The sequence below is a fragment of the Hypanus sabinus genome, chromosome 2 (genome assembly GCF_030144855.1).
Source record: "Hypanus sabinus isolate sHypSab1 chromosome 2, sHypSab1.hap1, whole genome shotgun sequence".
NCBI lineage: Eukaryota > Metazoa > Chordata > Chondrichthyes > Myliobatiformes > Dasyatidae > Hypanus > Hypanus sabinus.
The window spans coordinates 76360112-76382384 of NC_082707.1; the positions used below are offsets into that span (position 1 = coordinate 76360112).

At 40.3% G+C, this 22273-nt stretch overlaps 1 protein-coding gene across 1 annotated transcript; it reads right to left on the reverse strand.

Moving 5' to 3' along the window:
• Positions 1-1749: 1749 nt before the first annotated feature.
• Positions 1750-20276, reverse strand: cops9 (COP9 signalosome subunit 9). Its single transcript, XM_059948680.1, has 3 exons — positions 20123-20276; positions 18472-18544; positions 1750-2032 (listed from the first exon to the last, which is right to left on the reverse strand). The coding sequence occupies exons 1-3, from the start codon at positions 20183-20185 to the stop codon at positions 1995-1997; spliced, it is 174 nt and encodes a 57-aa protein (XP_059804663.1). The 5' UTR covers positions 20186-20276; the 3' UTR covers positions 1750-1994.
• Positions 20277-22273: the final 1997 nt, after the last annotated feature.

A 22273-nucleotide genomic window follows, 5' to 3' on the forward strand; every position in this document is an offset into this window, starting at 1 on the left:
CCAATATCCACGCTACTGTTTGGGGGCCTGTACACAACACCCATTAGGGTCTTTTTACCCTTACTGTTCCTCAGCTCAATCCACACAGACTCTACTTCCCCTGTTCCCAAGTCACCTCTTGCTAAGGACTGAATCTCATTCCTCACCAACAGGGCCACCCCACCCCCTCTTCCCATATTTCTGTCTCTACGATAGTACGTATACCCTGGTACACTCAATTCCCAGGCCTGATCCCCTTGCAGCCATGTCTCCGTTATCCCAACAATATCGTAGTTCCCCATTTTCATCTGAGCTTCAAGCTCATCTGTCTTATTTCTGACACTACGCGCATTCAAGTATAGAATTCTTAGCCCATTCCTCCTCTCTTTGCTTAAAACACTGTCTACTGTACCTAACCCAGCTCCTTGAACTTCCATCGGGCTAATTGCACCCTGAATTTTGATGACCTTCTCAAGATCACCCAAACCTTGTACACATTTAACCCCATGCACCTTCTGACCAACCCTCTGGATCTGGATCTCTGCCCCCTGCACATCTAGTTTAACCCCCCCCCCCCCCCCCGAGCAGCACTGGCAAATACTCCTGCAAGAATGTTAGTACCCCTCCGGTTCAGATGTAGACCATCCCTTCGAAACAGATCCCAATGTCCCTGGAACAAAGACCAATTATCCAAAAACCTGAACCCTTCCTTCCTGCACCATGCTCTCAGCCTCGTATTAATGTGCATAATCATTCTATTCTTCGCCTCACTCGCACGTGGCACAGGTAGCAATCCCGAGATTGTCACCCTGGAGGTCCTGCCTTTCAGCTTCACTCCTAACTCCCTGAACTCTCTAAGCAGGACCCCCTCACTCACCTTACCTACATCATTGGTCCCTACATGGACCACTACATCTGGGTTCATGCCCTCACTCTCAAGAATAGCCTGCACCCGATCTGAGATGTCCCGGACCCTGGCACCAGGGAGGCAACATACCATCCGAGACTCCCGATCTGCCCCACAAAATCTCCTATCTGCCCCCCTAACTATAGAGTCCCCTAAAACTATCGCTCTCTTCTCTTCTCTCCTCCCCTTTCTAGTTGAGGGTTCAACCTCTGTGCCAGAGGCAGGACCACTACAACTCATTCCTGGTAGGTCATCCCCATCAACAGTATCCAGTACAGTATACTTATTGTTAATGGGAATGGCCGCAGGGGTGCTCTGCTCTCTCTGCCTGCTCCCCCTGCCTCTCTGGACCGTCACCCATCTGCCTACTTCTTGGTTTTTTGGTGTGACTACCTCCTGATAACTCCTATCTATCTCTGCCTCCACCTCCCGAATGATCCGTAGTTCATCCAGCTCCCGCTCCAACTCCCTAACTCGGTCTGATAGGAGCTGCAGCTGGACGCACCTTTTGCAGGTGTGGTCATCAGGGACAACTGTGTTGACCCTGACCTCCCACATACTGCATACAGAGCACACCACTGCTCTGACTGTCTCCCCCATACCTGAACTGGATTAATAGAATAAGTCTAAAAAGCACCTAGCGACCTTACCTTCTTCCCCTCAGCGAGCAATCACACAGGCTTACCGAAGTCCCCTTACGCTGAAGCCCACTTAGCCAAAGCCCAGGACTCTGCTTCCACGGACTCCGCTGCCCGCTCGACGCTAACTATTTCATTAAACTGTGCACCCTAACATGTGTTTTTAAAAACTCAATCCTTCAATCATATTAGAACTGTGATTAGGACTAGGACACAGATTTTCACTCCAGGTGAAACTACAAATTTATTAGTTATTGTAAGGAAACACAAATTACAGAAGTTTCAAGTATATTTTACAGAAATACATAGAACGTTGTTAATTTAATAAAATGAATTTACATTTTTAACACAAGAAGTGAAATCCACTCGTAGGATTTTGATGATGTTTCCATGTATGTAAATGTGCTGAGGCGTTGCCCACTTTCTTTCCTCCTTTATACTTGAAGCTTGGATGAAGCAAGGAGAATGAATCACTGAATATCATCGTCATCAAAGAGGTCTTCAAAATCTAAAGTTTAAAGAAGGCACATTAATATCCTGAAAAAGGTACTGTTTTTCTCTAGAATCTTCCTTTCCTTCCTGTTAATTTTATATACTCACAAAACTCATCTGTTGAAAATGATAAGACAATTTTCTTTAGAATACTTCCCTACCATGAAACTAACATTCCCTCATTCACACAAGAAAATATGCTTGATGACACCAAAAGAACTCAAATTACTTCCAATCTTGAGTAACAGGACCGGTAGAGTATATGATCAAAATAAAACAGCGTGAATGCCAATCTGGAGTAATATTTGAATTCAAGAATCCAAGGAATGTTTTGGGATTACTTACATGAAGGACCAAATTTTTCTCAATCCAGGTACCAAATATGCATTGCTAGGACACGTGTAAGCAGATTAATCTAAAATCAACCAATCTTCCCTCAGTGTAGACCATGGGATTTTGCACATCACCTGTAGTCACAATTTTCAGACTGAGCAAATCGAATAATTACTGTATCTTGTAACTGAGTCCTCCAATGCTCTCGGACCCCTTCACTGAACAAATTCTGGCCACTTCACAAACCCTATGTTATTGCTCCACCACTGACATGTCTCCAGTTATAGAACGTACACTTTCTAAACACCTTCTATTCCATCAAGGGAAGTTATAAATCCTCAATTTAACTATATGTTTGATTACCTGTCAAGCATCAGTCTTCTATCTGCATTGTATTCTTGCCGCACATTTATTATGTTTATTGTGGTAGTTAGTCACTTGGGTGAAATGTGGTAAATCCAAAAGAAATAAGTTATGTATTCCTGCTTTACTTCGAGTAGTTAAGTTCCGGGGACCAGCGGATGTCATATCTTTTGCTTAAGGCTTAATTTCATCGTTTCAAGATTGTATGTTTTGTTCATTGCTAATAAAGGCTAATAAGGCTGATACAGTCCATCAACATTATTATTGGATCAACTGGAAGGCGCATCAAACAAGGGTAATAATCCACGCTAGGTCACCAGCAGTGGCAATTGATTTGTTAGAATTGGCCGTTAGAGTATTTATATTTGCAGCTCAATGTCATTGCAAGAAATACCTTGAACAACTGTACATGTTAAATGTTGATTGAGAATATTTGTGTTGTAGGTTCAAACCGAGCAATCTAACTAACTGAGATAGCATACACTAATTTCAGAAGACAAAAACATGGTGGTGGTGGGAGAGCCAGAAAATGGTGTGAAGGCATTTGGCTTTTTTTAAAATCAAAAAGAGTCCACTGTAGGAATGAATATAAATTGCAACTCAAGTGACCTCAAGGCTTGGCTTCCTGCCTCACCACAATTTTTTAGCAATGACTGTCAGTAGACAAAATTCAGTTGTGCAAGGTGTTCTCAATTTTCCTACCCTAGTAAGACTTTTGCCACTTTTTGCAAGAACCAAATTTAATTTAGTACTCCAATTGATGTCAAAATGGAAGCAGAGATTAAAACTCTATACTTTAGTGTAGGATTTCAATAAAGTTGATTAAGGAAATATAGCTTTAACACAGTGCCTTAAGTGGATTTAAGAATATGAGAAATAAGGCCAATCCCATAAAGAAGTTTAACCTTCTGTAGTTCTCCATAAATTATAGAACTATGTCCATGTCAGAAGATAAGAGGCAGAAAATTTTGTTTCAATATAGAATCCTATTCGGGAAGAACATCAATGTACACATGAACACACTTAGATAACAGCAAGAAACTTGCAGTTTTGGCCACTAAAGAATTTCCTGTTCAAAATTCATTGGTTCAAAAATCAGCACTTTGAAACCAATTGAGGTCTTTTAAGTCACATCAATTTCTACAACGCCATTCCAAGTATCTGAAATAGATCTCAGCTCCTTGTTCTCAAAACAGTCTGTTATCACAGTTCAATACCAAACTTATAAAACAGAAGTTTTGGACAAGTTTGCTGGTTGTTTTTGTGAATTTTGATATCTGTATCATGGCCCAACAAGCAAAGGCATAAAATAATCAGATCCTTCTTTCCAATTTCAAATGTACCCATACTTGTCAAAATTAGCAATTGTAGACTTCAGATTGGTGGTTTGAGAGTACTGCAAACCTGTGTGTGAAAGGTAGTATAAACCTGAAGTAGAGCAAGCTCTATGTACACCTGTTCTCTACGTAGGTGCCAGCGGAGCTCAGTGCAATGCTACAGCACCACTGGCTTCAAAAAACAAAAAAAACTAACAAGGAATATTGCATCAAAATTTATGTCTGCAAGATTCTAAAGAATAGAATAAACTTAAACTGGCAATTAGACATCTCTGTAACCAGAAGGATGGTGATACATAAAAGTCCACTTAGTCATTGAACAAGAGGAATGTTCTTTATAATAGGCACTTCCTCTCTTCAAACTGCAAAGCCTGTCAGTGCAAACTAATTCATACATTCCATCAAGGTTATTGAAGTGAATCAGTACAGGTGGCCCCTGTTTTTCAAACGTTCGCTTTACAACAGCCTGCTGTTACGAAAGACCTACATTAGTACCTGTTTTCGCTAACCAAAGAGGATTTTCGCTTTTATGAAAAAAAGACGCTCACTTTAAATGTGTGCTTACCCCGAGAAAGACTACCATGAAGCCTTGTGCGGGCAGTTGTGTATGCATGTACGTACGTATGCGTGTACGTGCCTTTTTTCTTTCTTCAAATCGATTTTCACTTGCTATCTTCCCGATTTTGATAAGTGAAACTACACTGTACATACAATATTTCTACTTTATATAGGCTGTATATTTATCATATAATTCCTGCTTTTACTATATGTTCGTGTTATTTTAGGTTTTATGTGTTATTTGGTTTGATTTGGTAGGTTATTTTTTGGGTCTGGGAATGCTCAAAAATTTTCCCCATACAAATTAATGGTAATTGCTTCTTCACTTTACGACATTTTGGCTTACAAACAGGTTCATAGGAACGCTCTACCTTTGGATAGCGGGGGAAACCTGTATTCTAAAATATCATGCAAGTAAAAGGACTTCACTGTGAGTAGTTTACTTACAGATGCAAGCTAAAGAAATTAGAAGTATATCCAGCCACATCTAATAACTTCTGAGATACCTGTACAGGAATTATTTTGTTGAAATTTCTTTGGACATTACCGCTTCATTCAGTTAAAAACTTGAAAATTCTTTATTGTGGCATCCGAATACAATGCAACTATGATGTATCCATACTTTCACAGAAATTACAGAATAATTTGCACTGTACACAAGTCCCTAGTGGAACCTGCAAGTAATTTAAGCAAAGCTAAATTTGGGAGAGATCGTTAGAGATTAGTTACTGCCACATTATAGTATTCCCAGCTGCACACAATTTCGTGTTGGATCACTACACCTCCTCCTGGAACCATAAACAAAACATAAAAGGTGACCATAATAACCTAAATTAGATTCAAAACAACAGGAACTGTGCTACCTCAAGGTATTTCATTGTATACTGAAGATTTCTGGATAAGTTAACAATTTTAATGCAACCATATAATTTCCTTTGTAAAAAAAGGTAAAGTTCCTCCTCGCACCTTGTTTGGTGCATCAGGCGACAACCTTGCCATTCCTTTATCATTCATCTATTTTATGAGGCTGAGTTGCTAGCTCGACGCTCAACCCAGCACAGATGGAAAACGCGCAAGGAGCCGACAATAAATTGGGGTTTTAATGAAGGGAGTTATAGCACAGAACACAAGTCCTGCTGCACAAATTTGTTTGAAGCTTAGATTTAGATAAAGCAACAAGTAATTTACAATCCTACATGCAAGAAATGATTTCAATGCACATATTTTTCTAGTCAGGTTTAATTACAATGGAGATAATGAATGATATAAAAATAAATAGATACACAAAATAAAACAAGTGCATTTCACAATTATAAAACAAAGTTTCAGAGTGAAGGTTAATCTGTGATAATGTTCTCTATTCTACAAATAGCATGACTTTGTGCAGAGCAGGTGACATAGATGATTGATGTAGGTAGGGTAGTGAATGTCATATGCGTGTACTTTAATAAAGCTTTTGACAAGGTCCTTTATAATAAAATGATCCATTAGCCCATAAAACTATGCTGTCTGGCCCATCAAATCTGATCTGTCATTTCATCACAGCTGATTCATTATCCCACTCAACCACATTCTGTCTGTAACTTTCTGACACCCTGACTTGGCCTCCACAGCTGTCTGTGTCAATGAATTCCACATATTCATCACCCTCTGGATAAAGAAATTCTTCCTCATCTCTATTCTAAATGGACGTGCTTCTATAGGTCCTTTAGTCCTAGACTCCCCCACTATAGAAAACACCCTCTCCACATCTACTTCATCTAAGCCTTTCAGCATTCCATAGCTTTCAATGAGATCCTCCCTCATTCTTCTAAACTCCAGTAACTACAGGACCAGAGCCATCAGCAGCTCCTCAAACATTAAGCTTTTCATTCTCAGAATAACTCTAGTGAATCTCCTGTGGACCCTCTCGAATGTCAGCACATCCCTTTTAGATAAGAGGCCCAAAACTGCTCACAATACTCCAACTACAGTCTGACCAATACCTTATAAAGTCTCAGCAATACATCATTGCTTTTATATTCCAATCCTCTTGAAAAGAACGCTAACATTGCATTTGTCATCCTTACCACCAGCTAAACCTGCAAGTTAACCTTTGCAACTCCCAAGTTCCTTTGTACCTCCGATTTTTGACTATTTCCCCTTACTCTAGACCTTTATTCCTTCCACCAACACTATATTCTATCTGCCATTTATTTGCCCATTCTGCTAATCACTGTCCCTCTGCAGACCCCCTGCTTCCTCACCTACTCCTCCACCTATTATCATATCATCTGCAAATTTGGCCACAAAGCCAACAATTCCCTCATCAAAATCACTGACATACAATGAAGTGGACCCAACACCAACCTCTGCAGAACACACTAGTCACTAGCAGCCAAACAGAAAAGGCCCCCTTTATTCTCACTCTTTGCCCCCTGCCATCCTAGTACCTTTCCTTTTAACACTACGGGATCTTATCTTCTTTTGCAGCCTCATACGTGGCAATTTGTCAAAGGCCTTCGGAAAATTCAAATGAACAACATCCACAGACATTTTTCTTTGTCTATGCTGACTGCTATCTCCTCAAAAAATTCCAGCAGATTTGTCAGGCAGGATTTCCCCCAGGGAACCCATGCTAATTTCAGCCTATTTTATCATGTGTCTGAGTGCTCTGAAACCTCCGAAATAATGGACCGAAACATCTTCCTAACCACTTAAGTCAGGCTAACTGGCCTATAATCTCCTTCCTGCCCTTTTCTTCTTAAAGTGAGCAATGACATTTGCAATTTTCCAGAGCTCTGGAACCATTCCAGAATCTGGTGATTCTTGAAAGATCATTACTAATATCTCCACAATCTTATCAGCTTATAACTCTTTCAGAACCCATACATGCAGTCCATCCGGTCTAGCTGACTTATCTACTTTCAGACCTTTCAACTTCGCAAGTACTTTCTTAGTAATAGCAACTACATTCACTTCTGTTCCTTGACACAATTGAACTTCTGGCACACCATTTGTATCTTCCACAGTGAAAACTGATGCAAAATACTTATGCCATTTCTTTGACCCCATTACTACTTCTCCAGCATCATTTTCCAGAGGTCCAATATCCATTCTCACCTCTCTTTTACTCTTTACACATCTGAAAAACTTTTTAGATCCTCTTCTATATTATTGGCTAGCTTACCTTCATATTTAATCTCTTCCCTCCTAACGGCTTTTTAAGTTGCCTTCTGTTGGTTTTTAAAAGCTTCCTAATTCCCTGACTTCCCACTGAGTTGTGCTATCTTATATGCCCATTTTCAACTTCCCTTGTCAGCCAGTTGTGTGATATTCCCTTTATAATATTACTACTTCTATGGGACGTCACTATCCTGCACCTTTGGAATTGCTCCCCAAAACTCCAGCCATTGCTGTTCTGCCGTTACATCTCTCCTAGTGTCCCCACCCAATCAACTTTGACCAGCTCCTCTCTCGTGCTTCTGTAATCCCTTTACTCCATTGGAATACTGATACATCTGAATTTATCTTCTCCCTCTCAAACACTAGGGTGAATTCTATCATAGTATGATTATTGCTTCCTAAGGACTCCTTTACCTTATGCTCCCTAATCAAGTCTGGTTCATTACACAATACCCAATCTAGAATTGCCTTTTTACTCGCAGACTGAACCATAAGCTGCTCTAAAAAGCCATCTCATATAGGTATTCTACAAATTCCCTCACTTGGGATCCAGCATCAACCTGATTTTCCTAACCTACCTGCATACCGAAATCCCCCATGACTATTGTAACGTTGTCCTTTTCGCATGTCTTTCTTATCTCCCATTGTAATTTGTAACCTACATCCTGGCCACTGCTTCAAGCCCTGTATACTGTGTAACTCTTATCAGGGTCTTTATACCCTTGCAGTTTCTCAGGTCTACTAACAAGGATTCTACCTCTTCCGATCCTATGTCACCTCTTTCTAAGCACTTGATTTATTTTTTTTTACCAACAAAATCACCCCAAACCATCTGCCCACCTGCCTGTCTTTTTGATAGAATGTGCATCCTTGGTTATTAAGCTCCCAACTATGATCTTTCAGCCATGATTCAGTGATAACCACATCATCATACCTATTAATCTCTAACTGTGCTACAAGATCTACTTTATTCCGTAAAATGCATACAGGACCTTCAATCCTGTATTCATCACTCTTTTCAATTTTGCTCCCCTGTCACACTGCAACTCACCCCACTGACTGAAAGTTTTCCCTATCATCTGCCTATTCTTCAGATTCAGTTTATTATCATTTAGAAACCACAAATGCAATGCAGTTAAAAAATGAGACAACGTTCCTCCAGAATGTTATCACAAAAATGCATGACAAAACAGACTATACCAGAAAATCCACATAACGTTTGGCAGTTCCCAATCCAGAGTCCGGAGAGGCTGCTGCGTATTAATATCACGCTACCATCTTAGCGCATTCCCCGGAAAGGAGCTCCAATCCCACCAGACAAACAAGACCAAAAACTAAAGCTACAAGACCTGCACAAAACCACAGTTACAACAGTGCCAACAATAGCATAATTGATTAAAAAAAAGACCATGAGCAGAGTAAAAATAGTAGTCCAAAGATGTTAAAAGACTATAAGTTCGAAAGAAACCATCACACAGTTTCCACAAGTCCTCAGGGTCCCAATAGACTCGTCATCTCACGTCGGTGGCAGAAGGGAGTACCCCTGCTATGGACTTCCACGGCGCCACTCGACTCAGCCTCGCAGACGCAGCACACAATGAAAGTGCCGCCGGACTCAGCCTCACAGACACAGCACACAATGAAAGCGACCTGATTGCAGCAGACTCCGAGTCCATCAACCTCCGAGCCTCCGACCATCCCCTCCGGCACAGCTTCTCCGAGCACCATCCTCTGCCGAGCGTATTAAGACGGCCCCGCCAATGGCCATTGACAACTTGACCCCGAGGACTGGGGGCCTGTTCTTCCCAGCAGAGACCCGGACCTCACAGCAGCAGCAGCAATGAAGAAGGTCTTCCTGACAGTCTCATGACATACTGCTTCTGCTTATATACCAAATGCCCCAACCACAGCCTATCACATCTCCCTACCAGATTAGTTTTAACCAACTGCTCAGCAAAGCTGCCTGCAATGACATTCACGCCCCCACTCCCAGTTCAGGTGTAACACATTCTTGTTGAATAGATCATACCTTCGCCAAAAGTGATCCAAAAATCTGAAAACCTGCCCCCTGCACCAATTCCTCAGCCAAATCATCCTATTCTTACCCTCACTGGCACATAGCACAGGCAGCAATCCAGAGATTAGTACCTCCTTTTCAGCATTCTACCTAACACGCTATATTCTCTCTTCAAAACCCTAGTGCTAATATGTACCATGACTTTCGGCTGTTCACCCTCCCTCTTTGATGACCCGATCTAGGACGTCCCTGGCGCTGGCAATAGGAAACAATGTACCATCCAGTACCTCTTTCAGGTCCACTGAATCTACTGTCTGGTCCTCCAACAATGGATTCACCTATCAATACTGTGCTCCTCTTCTACCCCCGCACCCCCCCTGCCCAAGCCACAGAGCCAGATTCAGTGCCTGAGACCCGGTCACTATGACTTTCCCCTAATTGGTCATCCCTCTAAACAGTATCCAGAGTATACTAATATTATTGAGGAAGTTTATTTATTATCCAGTAAATTAGACAAATGAGATCCATGGGAACTTGGCATAGTCAATTCAAAACTGGTTTTGACACAGAAGGTAGACAGTAGCAATGTTATTCTAACTGGAGGTCACTGACTAGAAATGTTCCACAGAGATCAGTGCTAAAACCTCTGTTACTTATGATAATGACTCATATAGGTGGGCAACTTAGCACAGTCTGTGATGACACAAATCTGGTAAAGTTATGGATACTGAAAAAGGTTGTCAAAGGATTGAACAGTTAGAAATGTGCACAAAAAATGGCATATGGACTTCAATCCAAACAAATACAAGGTGATGCAGTCTTGCAGGTCAAATGTAAGAAAAAGTATACAGTTAAAGGCAGGAGCACAAGGAGCATTAATGCACAGAAGGATCTTGGGGTACAAGTCCATAACTCCCTGGAAGTGGCAACTCAAATAGACAGGGTAGTATAAAGATTGCAAATGGCATATTTGCTTTCATTTAGTCAGTGTGTTGAATATAACAATTGAGAAGTCATGTTACAGCTGTATAAAACTTTGGTCTGGCTTCATTTGCAGTACTGTGTGCAGTTCCGGTCACTGCCTTACAGGAAGGATGTGGAGGCTTTGCCAAGGGTGCAGACGTGGTTCACCAGGATGTTGCCTGCATTAGAGTATTAGCTGAAAGAAGAGGCTGGAGAAATGTGTATTGTTTTCTCTGGAGCAGCTAAGACGCTGGAGAAATGTGTATTGTTTTCTCTGGAGCAGCTAAGACCAAGGAGAGACCTGGTTTAAGTTTATAAACTTATGAGAAGCATAGGTAAGGTAGACAGCCAGTCTTTCTCCCCCAGTGTGCAAATATCAAATACAAGAAGGCATAGCTTTCAGGTGAGAGGAGAAAATTTAAGTGACACTCATGAAGAATTTGTTTTTATACAAAGTGACAGGTACATAAAAACACGGTATCAGAGGAAGTTTTGAAAGCAGATACGAAAGCTATGTTTAAGAAACACTTAGGCATATGAACAGGCAGAGAATGGTGGGATAAAGACATTGTGCAGGGAGGTGGGATTCATTTAAACTGGCATCATGACTGTGGGCTGAAAGGCAGATTCCCATGCTCTAATCTAATTGGTCTGGAAGAACCACAAAGGAGGTTCAAGCCTCAGCTGACAAAGTTCCCTCTAAACACACTTCATATCATGGAAAGGATACTTCTAGTGGCTAAAACGTGGCATGTACAGGCCCTTCGTCAATTTAAAAACTTCTAAATACTGCATGCAAAGGCTCTACTTCCTGAGCTGGCAAAGACAGAGTGGAAATTGGCTTCCGCCAAATGACCATACTCACTGTACACAACTGTGACTCAAAACAAACGAAAAATTAAAACACAAAAGTTTATAAATGTAAGTATAGACAAGGTTGACAGTAGGGTCTTTATCCCAGGGTGCAAATGTCAAATACTAAAAGGCATAGCTTTAAGGCGAGAGTGGGAAATTTAAGAGATTTATGAGGCAAGTATTGTGTTTAAATACCCAGAGCGGTAAGTGCAGATCTTCAAAAGGATAAGATCTAAGTGGTGAACTCAGCATGTCAATAGTAGACAACTGTGACTCAAGACAAATTATAATACTGAACACATAAAACAATGCTAACAGAATGGAGGAGATAAATAAAAGTTAAAACTGTAACTGAAGAGGTGGCAAGATGGCTAGTACAAGTTAAAAGATGTTGCATGACGGTTCTGTATTCTCATTCATTTCATCTCTGGGTGGGGGTTCTGCTGTGAACAATGATATTTTACCATTCTCTCCGACAACAATCAGAAACATCAATGGCATTTATTCAAGATGTTGCCTGACCTAATGAACATTTTCATGCACTTTCTGATTTTATTTCAGATCTCCAGCAATTGACTTTTATTACCTACTGAAGCATTATCTAATTTGGCAGGGGGGTGGGAACCGGAGTGAAGGGACTCAGGAAGGACAGATGGTAAAAAAGCAAAGGTAGCATGCAGTCAGACTGTCAGAAAGGGCAAGCAGATGACAGGACAAAATTACAGCCAGCAGGGTGAGTATCAGTGCTTTAGGGATGCAGATTCAAAAGCAGTAGCAAGTGTTACATCTCAGTGCAGAGCGTATACGGAACAAGGTGGATGATCTTGTGCACTATTACAGATTGTCAGGTATGATGTTATGGACATCACTAAATCATGGCTGAAGGATGGTTGTAGTTGAAAGCTGAACATCCAAGGTTACACATTGAGGGATAGGAAGGTAGGCAGAGGTAGATGTGGCACTGCTGGTAAAGAATGGTAACAAATCAGTAGAAAGATGTGACGTTGGATCAGAAGATGTTGAATCCTTGTGGGTTGAGTTAAAAAAACTGCAAGAGCAACAGGACCCCGATGCAGTTATATACAGGCCTCCCAAAAGTAGCTGGGATGTGGACCATAGATTACAATGGGAAATAGAAAAGGCATGTGAAGGGGCAATGTTATAATATTCATGAGAGATATTCTCCAGAGAGTGAGTTTGTTGAATGCCTAAGAGATGGCTTTTTAGAGCAGTTTGTTGTTGAGCCTACCAGGGGATCAGCTGTACTGGATTCGGTGTTATGTAATGAACCTGAGGCAATTAGGGAGTTCAAGGTAAAAGACCCCTTAAGCGGCAGATGATTGAATTCAACTTGAAATTTGATAGGGGGAAAATAAAGTCTGACAATGCACTTTTTCAGTGGTAAAGAAATTACAGTGAGAGAGTATGAGAGAGGTTTTGGCCAAAGTAAATTGGAAGGAAATGCTGGCAGGGATGACAGCAGAGCAGCAATGGCGTGAGTTTCTGGAGAAAATGAAGAAGGTGCTGGATAAATGTATTCCAAAAACAAAGAAATACTCAAATAACAAAATATTACAACCATGGCTGACAAGGGAGGTAAAAGCTATTGTAAAAAAAAACAAGAGAGGACATGTAACAAAGCACAAATTAGCGGGAAGATAGAGTGTCAGGAAGCTTTTAGAAAGCTACAGAGAGCAACTAAAAGAATCAAGAGGGAAAAGATGAAATATGCAAGCAAGCTCACAAACAATATCAAGTGGATAGTAAAATCTTCTTCAGGTATGTCAAATATAAAAGAGATGAGAGTGCATATATGTCCACTAGAAAATCAGGCTGAAGAAATAATAACAGGAGACAAGGAGATGGCAGATGAACTAAACTGAGTATTTTGCATCAGTCTTTACTGCGGAAGACACGCAGTATGCTTGATGTTGTATTGTGTGAAGAAAGAGAAGTGGGTATAGTTACTGTTACAGGGGAGGTGGTGCTCAAAAAGCTGAAAGACCTTAGCGATACACCAGTCACCTGGACCAGATGAACTGCACCCAAGGGTTCTAAAAGAGGTAGTGGTAGAGATTCTGGAAGCAATTGTAATGGATCTTTCAAAAAATCATTGGAGTCTGGCATGGTGCCAGCGAACTGGAAAATTGCAAATGTTACTCCATTCTTTAAGAAAGGAGGGAGGTAGCAGAAAGGAAATTATAGACCGATGGAGGCACAGGTAGTGTTGAGGAAACAGGTAGGCTGCAAAAAGACTTGGACAGATTAGGAAAATGAGCAAGAAAGTGGCAAATGAAATACATTGCTGGAAAATGCATGGTCATGTACATTGGTAGTAGAAATAAATTTTTAAAAAATTCTAAACATGGAGAAAATCCAAAAAACTGAGATGCAAAGGGACATGGGAGTCCTTGTACAGAACAGCCTAAAGGTTAACTTGCAGGTTGAGTCAGTGGTAAGGAAGGCAAATGCAATGTTAACATTCATTTCAAGAGGTCTAGAATACAAGAGCAGGGATGTGATGCTGAGGCTTTATAAGGCACTGGTGAGGCCTCACCTTGAGTACTGTGAACAGTTTTGGGTTCTGTTTCTAAGAAAGGATGTGCTGGCATTGGAGAGAGTGCAGAGGAGGTTCATAAGGATGATTCCGGAAATGAAATAGTTGTTGAACTTACGATGGCTCTATGTCTGCACTAGCTGGAATTTAGAAGGATGAGGGAGGATCTCATTGAAACTTTTCGAATATTGAAAGGCCTAGACAAAGTAGATGTGAAAAGGATGTTTCCGGGGGGTGGGGGGGGGGGGGCAGTCCAGGACAAGAGCACACAGCCTCAGGATAGAGGGGTACCCATTTAAAACAGAGATGCGAAAATTTCTTTAGCCAGAAGGTGGTGAATTTGTGGAATTTGTTACCGAAGGCAGCCGAGGAGGCCAGGTCATTGAGTGTATTTAAGGCAGAGACCGACAGGTTCTTGACTGACACGGCACCAAACGTTACCGGGAGAAGGCCAGGGAGTGCGGTAGAGGAGGTAAAAAAAAAAGATTCAGCCATGATTGAATGGAGGAGCAGACTCAATGGGCAAAATGTCCTAGTTCTGCTCCTTTGTCTTATGGTATTATTAGTTTGAAATCTGGCCACAATCAGAGCTGATTCCATGCTTCACTATGTAGCTATCATACCTAGCTTTGGATTTCCAGATATTGGTATTAGGTCACAAGAGAATGCAGATGATAGAATCTGGAGCAAAAATCCTTGAACTCAGAGGGTAAGGTGGCATCTGTGGAGTGTAGTGGGTATCTGGATAAAGGAACTCGACCTGAAATGTTGATTATCCATTTCCCACCACAGATATTGCATGACCGGCTGAGCTCCTCCAGCATTTTGTTTTTTTGCTACAAGTATTGGATCTGAAATTATAAGGAACCTGACAATTTCAATAAATATTTACATTTTGAAACTGCAATTGAAAGTCAATTTTAAACTTCTACAACTTAAATTACTTTCTTAACAAAAGTAATGCATAAATATTTCCCTGAACCTTGCAGTTCAAAAAGCAGCATCTGCCCTCTAGTTGCGAACAGTACCAGTTGCAATTAAATATTCAAGTCATGAACGCACTGAAAAATTGCTCCGCTGGTTATTATATTTCTCCGGGAAATTTATTTTCTCAAAGGGGTCATTTCTAGAAAAGCAAGGTGAAAGCCAAATTCCACTGACCAGCCATGAAACCAAAACAAAAGACATGAGCATTCCAAATGTTTGAATGTTTAATAAGTTCATTTTTTTTAGTTGAGCATGCTTCTTTACATTAGTTTTAAATACATCATTATTTGCTTAACCCAGCTAACAAGTACATCGGTGGGATACTCTTAGTAAAGCAGCACACAAATAGTACAGTAAATGTTCTATTACTTAGTTTGAAACTTTGGTGCTCTACTTTCCAACCCATGGAAAGCAGCAGTGATGGTTTTGGGTTTGCTAAACGCAATGTTCTGAACTCAAAGATATTAATCCCTATGCAATAAAGACAGCAATGGGTACCCTCACTAAAAGGTTATACTGTAACTACCTACTCTTCAAAGACTATTTCACTTCCCTGTTTATTCTCAATGGCGAGTTTAGCTGCCTAATCCCACTATTTAAGCAGTGGGCCCTCCTCTCCCTACCAAGCAGGAGCTACTTCTAGCTAGCAAAGTAGCTTAAAGACAGTTCATTTATTTTTAGTGACGCATGTTTAAATCCTGGCTGGCGGGGTGGACATAAGGAGGTGTGAGACACTCCTACTCTCCAGTCAACCTTAAGCAAGAAGTTGCTTCTGTTTGCAGCCATCCCCCCACTCCCCACCCCCGATCAGGATCACATGAAGCCATAAGAGCAGGTAATGGTGGTCATATGAGCAGCAGCTAGTGCATACCTTGTCTGGTTATGCAACCTTTGACGCCAGGTAGAAGACAGTATCTGAAGATTATTAATAATTGCTGGGGTCACCCGTCTGGTAGAGACACTGTGCAAAAGAACGCAATGGCAAGTTATTTTGCCAAGAATAGTCACGGTACAGATGGAAGACCATGATCACCCAAGTCATACAACATGCCAAATAACGACGAAAATGATGGTTAAAACCAGAAAAAAATCTTAAAACACGTTTCAAACTGACAGGGGATATCTTATAAAAGATTTCCAAGTTACAAATAGGTTCCAAAACAGATGCAATTTCTATAAGCTAATAAACATACCAATGATGTAGACAAATGAATTACCTGTTGCAGAATTCAAAGGCAAAGGAATTGATTTATTTCACCTTGTGTTTCTGTCATTCTTCTTACTGTTCCCTGACCATTCCCAATAAGCCTGACTGCTCTCTACATTCTTCTGTTTTTTTTTTGCCACTTTGGAGACTTCACACGCATATGATATTTTTTCAGATACCTTTATACACAAATACTCTAAAAGTTTCTGTAGAGACAATTCCCAGGTATGCACAATTGATGTTTTGAAGCTGATTCTCTGAATATATAAACATTCCAACTACTAACAGATCAGCTATTTAATGTGCTATGTGTTAGTATAAATCTGGTCTATAAGCTTCCTTGAACTAAGTAATTTAGCCACATTGTCTGGTTGGAAACAAGCCCCATTGTCTTACACTGCAGCTTTTGAGAAGTCAGCCCAGGTGCTCTGAGTAAGCATCTTGTGTTCTATAGATAGTTCTTGGTTTCAAAGCTGTCCTTTTAACTTCAGACTGTTTATTGTTTGCCACTGACATTACGAACTGAAGACTAGCTCCTGTTTATAACAAGAAGCTGAATAAATATTGGTTGGAAGTTTATCTTACTCAAAAACTACCCTTTAATGTCTAGAAGTTTCACCTGCTATGTTCAATATAAAAGCTCCCCTGATCCTCGACAGTGAATCCACCAAGATAATTGGAGAGGTTGCAGAACGAAAAAAATATCCACAAGAAATGATACCCAATACAGAAATAGTTCTCAACACAAATCATTAGATCTTTGAGTCAGTTTCACAAGGTCACCAAACAGTGCTATTGGTTCGTTATTGCAGCAAATTCTGACCCATTTCTCATACAACCGTCTCAAGAGTCCTACTTCAAATAGTGGTTGAGATCTTAACTCAGTTTAAAACTAACCACAGACATCAGTGTAAAAAACCTCATTGTTTTAACATGCTAAAGTGAATAGTTGAAGTGGGAAATTTTGGTTAAAAGTCTTACTCAGAATCCACATAATAGCAAATGAAAAATATTGCAAGTAAGGTTAGACATTTGACCGAAACCTGAAAGCAACAATGTGGCTGGGAAATCAAAACTTTATTCTATATTTCAAGAGGGGTTTGGATAGGTACACAGGTTTGAATGGTTTGGAAATAGTACAGGTGCAGGTGCAGGTAGATTGGCAAAAGATCAAGCAGCATGGACTGGATGGGCCAAAAGGCCTGTTTCTGTGCTGTGGTAGTCTATGACTCTATAATATGTTATACCTATTTTATTATATTACAAATACCAAGAGTTTGAAATACAGGTTTAATAGAAAAATTCAATTAACTTGCAAATTTCCAAAGCTACGGTTGAAAATGACTACCAAAGTTGAGACTGTCAACATTTTGATGCCTGCATTGTGCATAAATAATCTATTTCAGCCAGAACCATTTTCCCTGTTGCAGTGAGCAATATTTCAAGTCAAATGACTAAGAACTGAATCATTAACGTTTCTTCCACTGGGATAAAACAAGATGAAATTTCACAAGAAAGCTAGAGAAGCAAAACAGAAAATATGAAAACAAATGGTAAAAGATATTCAGAATCCATAAATGTTAATTGCTCTCTCTTTTAAATTTGTTGTCCACTTTTATTAATTTTATACTGTAACTTTTGCTGCAACATTTCTTTGAACATGGCTGGTTATACCGTATAGTACGAGGTATTGCAGCTACACTTAGATGAAGAGCAAGTAATCCAAAATTGCAGGCAAGAGCATCAGCAATTACTCTGTTGCTTTCTTTGAGTGCTTATGTTCACCTTTCCCCTCCTCTCAGTCAAACACAAGCCACTTGAGCTTTACAAGTGAAGATCATTTAGTGCAAGGCGTGACAAAGAGTCTCCAGAATATTACAATAAAATGTGAAACAGAGATCACACACCAATACAGCTTAAAAAAAACTAGACACTGCATCGTGTGAATTCTGAACAATATGGGCCAAAGAAGCAACAAAAATATGTGGATAAAATGGAAAGAAACATGGGCAAAGTTGAAAACCATATTTAAAGCAGAATACTCAATTGGCCACAGTAAGTTCTCAAAAACAATAACTGTGCAAAAAAAAAACAATATTGATAAATCACTCACCATTAAAGAAATCTGCATGAACTGCTTTTTCATTAGCTGCAAGATCCATCAGAAGTCCCGAACTTCCCCCTGCCTAAAAAGTTAACACAACGCCTGGACTTTACAGAACTCTTTGATTTAATTTCTCCGCCAAACTCAAAACTGAGTTTGTGTTCTGTTATTTAATCTAAATTAGGGCAACAACTGGAAAGCTTTAAATCAGTGGAATTTTTTTTTTAATTGCATTCCAGATCCGTGCTGAAAGTATGCCTACATGGGAATGAACTGGCAGATCATGTTGTGCTTGTGAGCAAACTGCTTATATTCACTGAATAATTCTCATATCAAGAATATTTACTTGAACAATGCCTTGGTATGTGGATTCATATAACAGTACACTTGTGTGAATTTATCGCAATTCATACAAGTGTACTAGAAAAAAAGTGAATGTACAATAGTAATGGAGAAAATAAAAAGAAATAATGCACATCATGAATAACAAAATTAGACTTAAATTTACAATAGTTTCTAATTGTAGCCAAGTCTTTGTAACTGGGTATTGAGTAATGCAGACAACTGAAAGGAGGAACTTTCTCATTCACCCTTTACTCACTGCACACAGTTACTTGGCGTTGGGGCTGGTGCACATAGAGACAGAATAAAGTGGCACAAGGTAAAGGTGCTAAAGTTACGGAATTGTTTTTTTAAAGACAGAAAGCACTGTGAATGGGCTTAGGGAACTTTCAAGAAAAGATTGAGAATAGAGAGCATGTGGGACTTCTTATGCTGGAACAAGTCATCAACAGATAAACACAAGGTCAAGAGAGATTTGTAGATGAAAATTGATTCTAAATTGATGTGCCAGGATTTAGGAAATAATGGATGTCACTGGGAATTGGTTTTATATTGGTAGCATAGATCTGAATGTATTGTAGTTTACTTTAAAAGGAATTCAGGATATACTGTAGAAAATGCTGGAATAGGAATAACAAAGTTAAGAAAGGGGACACCATAGTTTGGAGGCAAGTTAAAATTCAGCATAAGGAGAATATAAAGTTTATGTAAGTTTTTATAATTTAAATGAAAAACTATAGTGGAGTTCAGAATTAGACACTAATGTTAAGAGAATAAGTTGTGTTTGTTCTTTTAATGTTGGTTAAAGTACATAATAATTGTTTTCTGCTCAATGGTATTAGGAAGATGTTATCCACGCAAAGAAACCAATTCAAACTTATCAATTGCAATGCCATGGGGACAGCAGGTAGGCAAAGGGAAATAAAATGCTGAAGGAAAACACACTGGAGTGCAGGTCCGTGTCTAAGCAGAAGGATGGAAAGATTAATAATCAGGTGCAAGAAAGGAATGGGATCACACATTTGGGAGGATGCAGGGAATGATAAAATAGGGCAGGGAAATCATTATGACAAAGGGAGATAATCATGCCTCCTCCAGTCCCTGTAGATTGAGTCTGGGGTTCTGTTGTTTCGGCACCACATATCCTGGGCCTGTGACAACTTCTCTTCTTCGCACCAACCTTCCCCTCCCCTCCTCCCGACCCTAAGCATCCAAATCTAAGACGAGTTTCCCTGAACAATCCTCCCCTTCCTCCTCCTCCTCCTCCCTACAAAGCCGGCCGGTACTGAACCCTTCCCTCCTCCCTCTCCCCTCTCACCTCATCCAGGTCTACATATGGTCCAGCACCTTCAGGAAACATCTCATCTACCGCCGGTTTCATTGTCACTAAATTCCCTGTAACAGACCCAAAGCCCGGACTCAAAAACAGACGGAACTTCCGGTGCCCCGTCGTTTCTCTGTCGCTGGAAACCGGCACCGCGGATAAAGGACCTCCCTTCCCAAATAATCACCTTCTCCGGGGGCTGAGGCACAAGTTGTAGGGGTTGCAAGGTTGTCTTGTGAGTGGGAGGGAACTGGGAGTTATGTCGAATCTTCTTCAATCAATGAACGTACCCGAAGGTTGTTACTAAGATAAATAAATATGCATTTAAGGTCAGAAAGAGAACATAACCTTCAAAGTATAGGCACTTTCCGACTTGTTTATTTGCTGACTCTCAATAGCACAACTTAGAACTTACTGGATCAAGCTAAGTGCCAACCCTGGTCTCCAGCCACAGTCACTGTGTTTACACAGACATAACAGACATCTTGATTCCTAAGGATTCAAACTAGCACCACCGTTTTTCTTGATATATTTTAAAGACCCTCACTTGGGTGAATCGGGTAGTATTTCGAAAATTGTAGCTATCTGAAAATAAAGTGAATGGGTGCTAAGTGATTATATTTCAAGACCTTATAGTTTGATGAATAGTGGAAAGAAATGGAAGTAAGGTTGCATTGTGTGCACGACTTGTTTAGCTTTGTCAGAATTCCAGTTTCCATTGGGGAAGTCATGTCAGTTCACAGTAAATTTCTGTCTCTGTACAATCCCATTAGGAAGCCAACAATGTTTTCCACAACTGCAAAATACTGGCCATTGGATCTTTTAGATCCAGGATGGTCTTAGGTACTTAAGTTATGAAAATCCTAATAGAAATTTATGTCCTGTAGCAATCTACTTTAGGACAGCCCATTTTCTATTGAAAAGGGAAGTTGGTTAATATACCAAAGATCTGGAGGGTACACTACAAGAAATACTGAAAACATCAGCTACATGTAGAGTTACCCAATATAAGAGGAAAAAGCACTGTTTGGATGCACAGTGTAAGAGATAATATGACAGAATACACAGTGTTTGCAGGGAGAAGACTAAATTTATTTTTCCAACACAGGACAAGACTATAAAGAAAACTGTTCTGAGGCTGAAGGATGTGAAGTTAACTGTTGATTCAAGGGAATGTTTGCCTTCAAGAGATACAAGTACTTTAAGATCGAAGGAAACAAGAAAAAGGGTTATGTGTATAAAAAGAGCTGACCACAAGGTCAGTCTTTTTATCTTTCAGTCTTTTGTCTTCCTGCTTCTAGCTCCCTTCACTTAGTAAAACTCTATTATTGTTTGTTTTAAAATTTTCTACATTCTACAACACTTAATGTTTGTGAAGCAACAAGTTTTGTGCCTCTTTTTGAACTTCAACAGGAAACAGGGAAGCAGGAGGGGCAACAAATGGAAGTAATGGGCAGGTGAGGAGAAAAGAAGTGGGTAAGAGGGGAGCCAGAAAGGAGAATGGGAAAAGAGGGAAGTGGGAGGAAGGAGAAATTACAAGAAGTTAGAGAAATCAATGTTATTGCCACTGGATTGGACGCTACCCAGATGGAATATGAGGTGTTGCTCCTCAAACCTGAAAGTGACTTCATCGTGGCAGTAGAGGAGGCCATAGACCAACATGTCGGAATGGGAACAGGAAGTAGAATTAAAATGGGTGGCCTTAATTTATGCTGATATTGTGAATGCAGCTTATCTGTGATGCACCATCAATAACTCTCAGAGACGGGAGGCGAACGATAGGCTTTTATTAGCAGCAAAAGTGACCACAACATCTTGGAGACTGAGGGAGGAGCAGTGCCTCCAATTTCCTTTATGCAGGGGGTCTGTGGGAGGAGCCACAGGAGCAGTCAGCAGAGGGGCATGTCCAGACAGGTATATACATAGTTTACCAGAATCTGATTCTATGTTCTTGTGATATTGCTGCAAGCAAGTTTATCATTGACCTGCGCATACATGTGCTTGTGGCTATGGCAATAAACTTGACATTGACTTAAGAGCTGAGATCAAATATGAGTTCTACTCGGAACACAGAACTCAGTGATAGGTCAACATATAAGATGATGGTCAGCATCTACATAGTTGTGTTGATGAAAAGCCTGCATA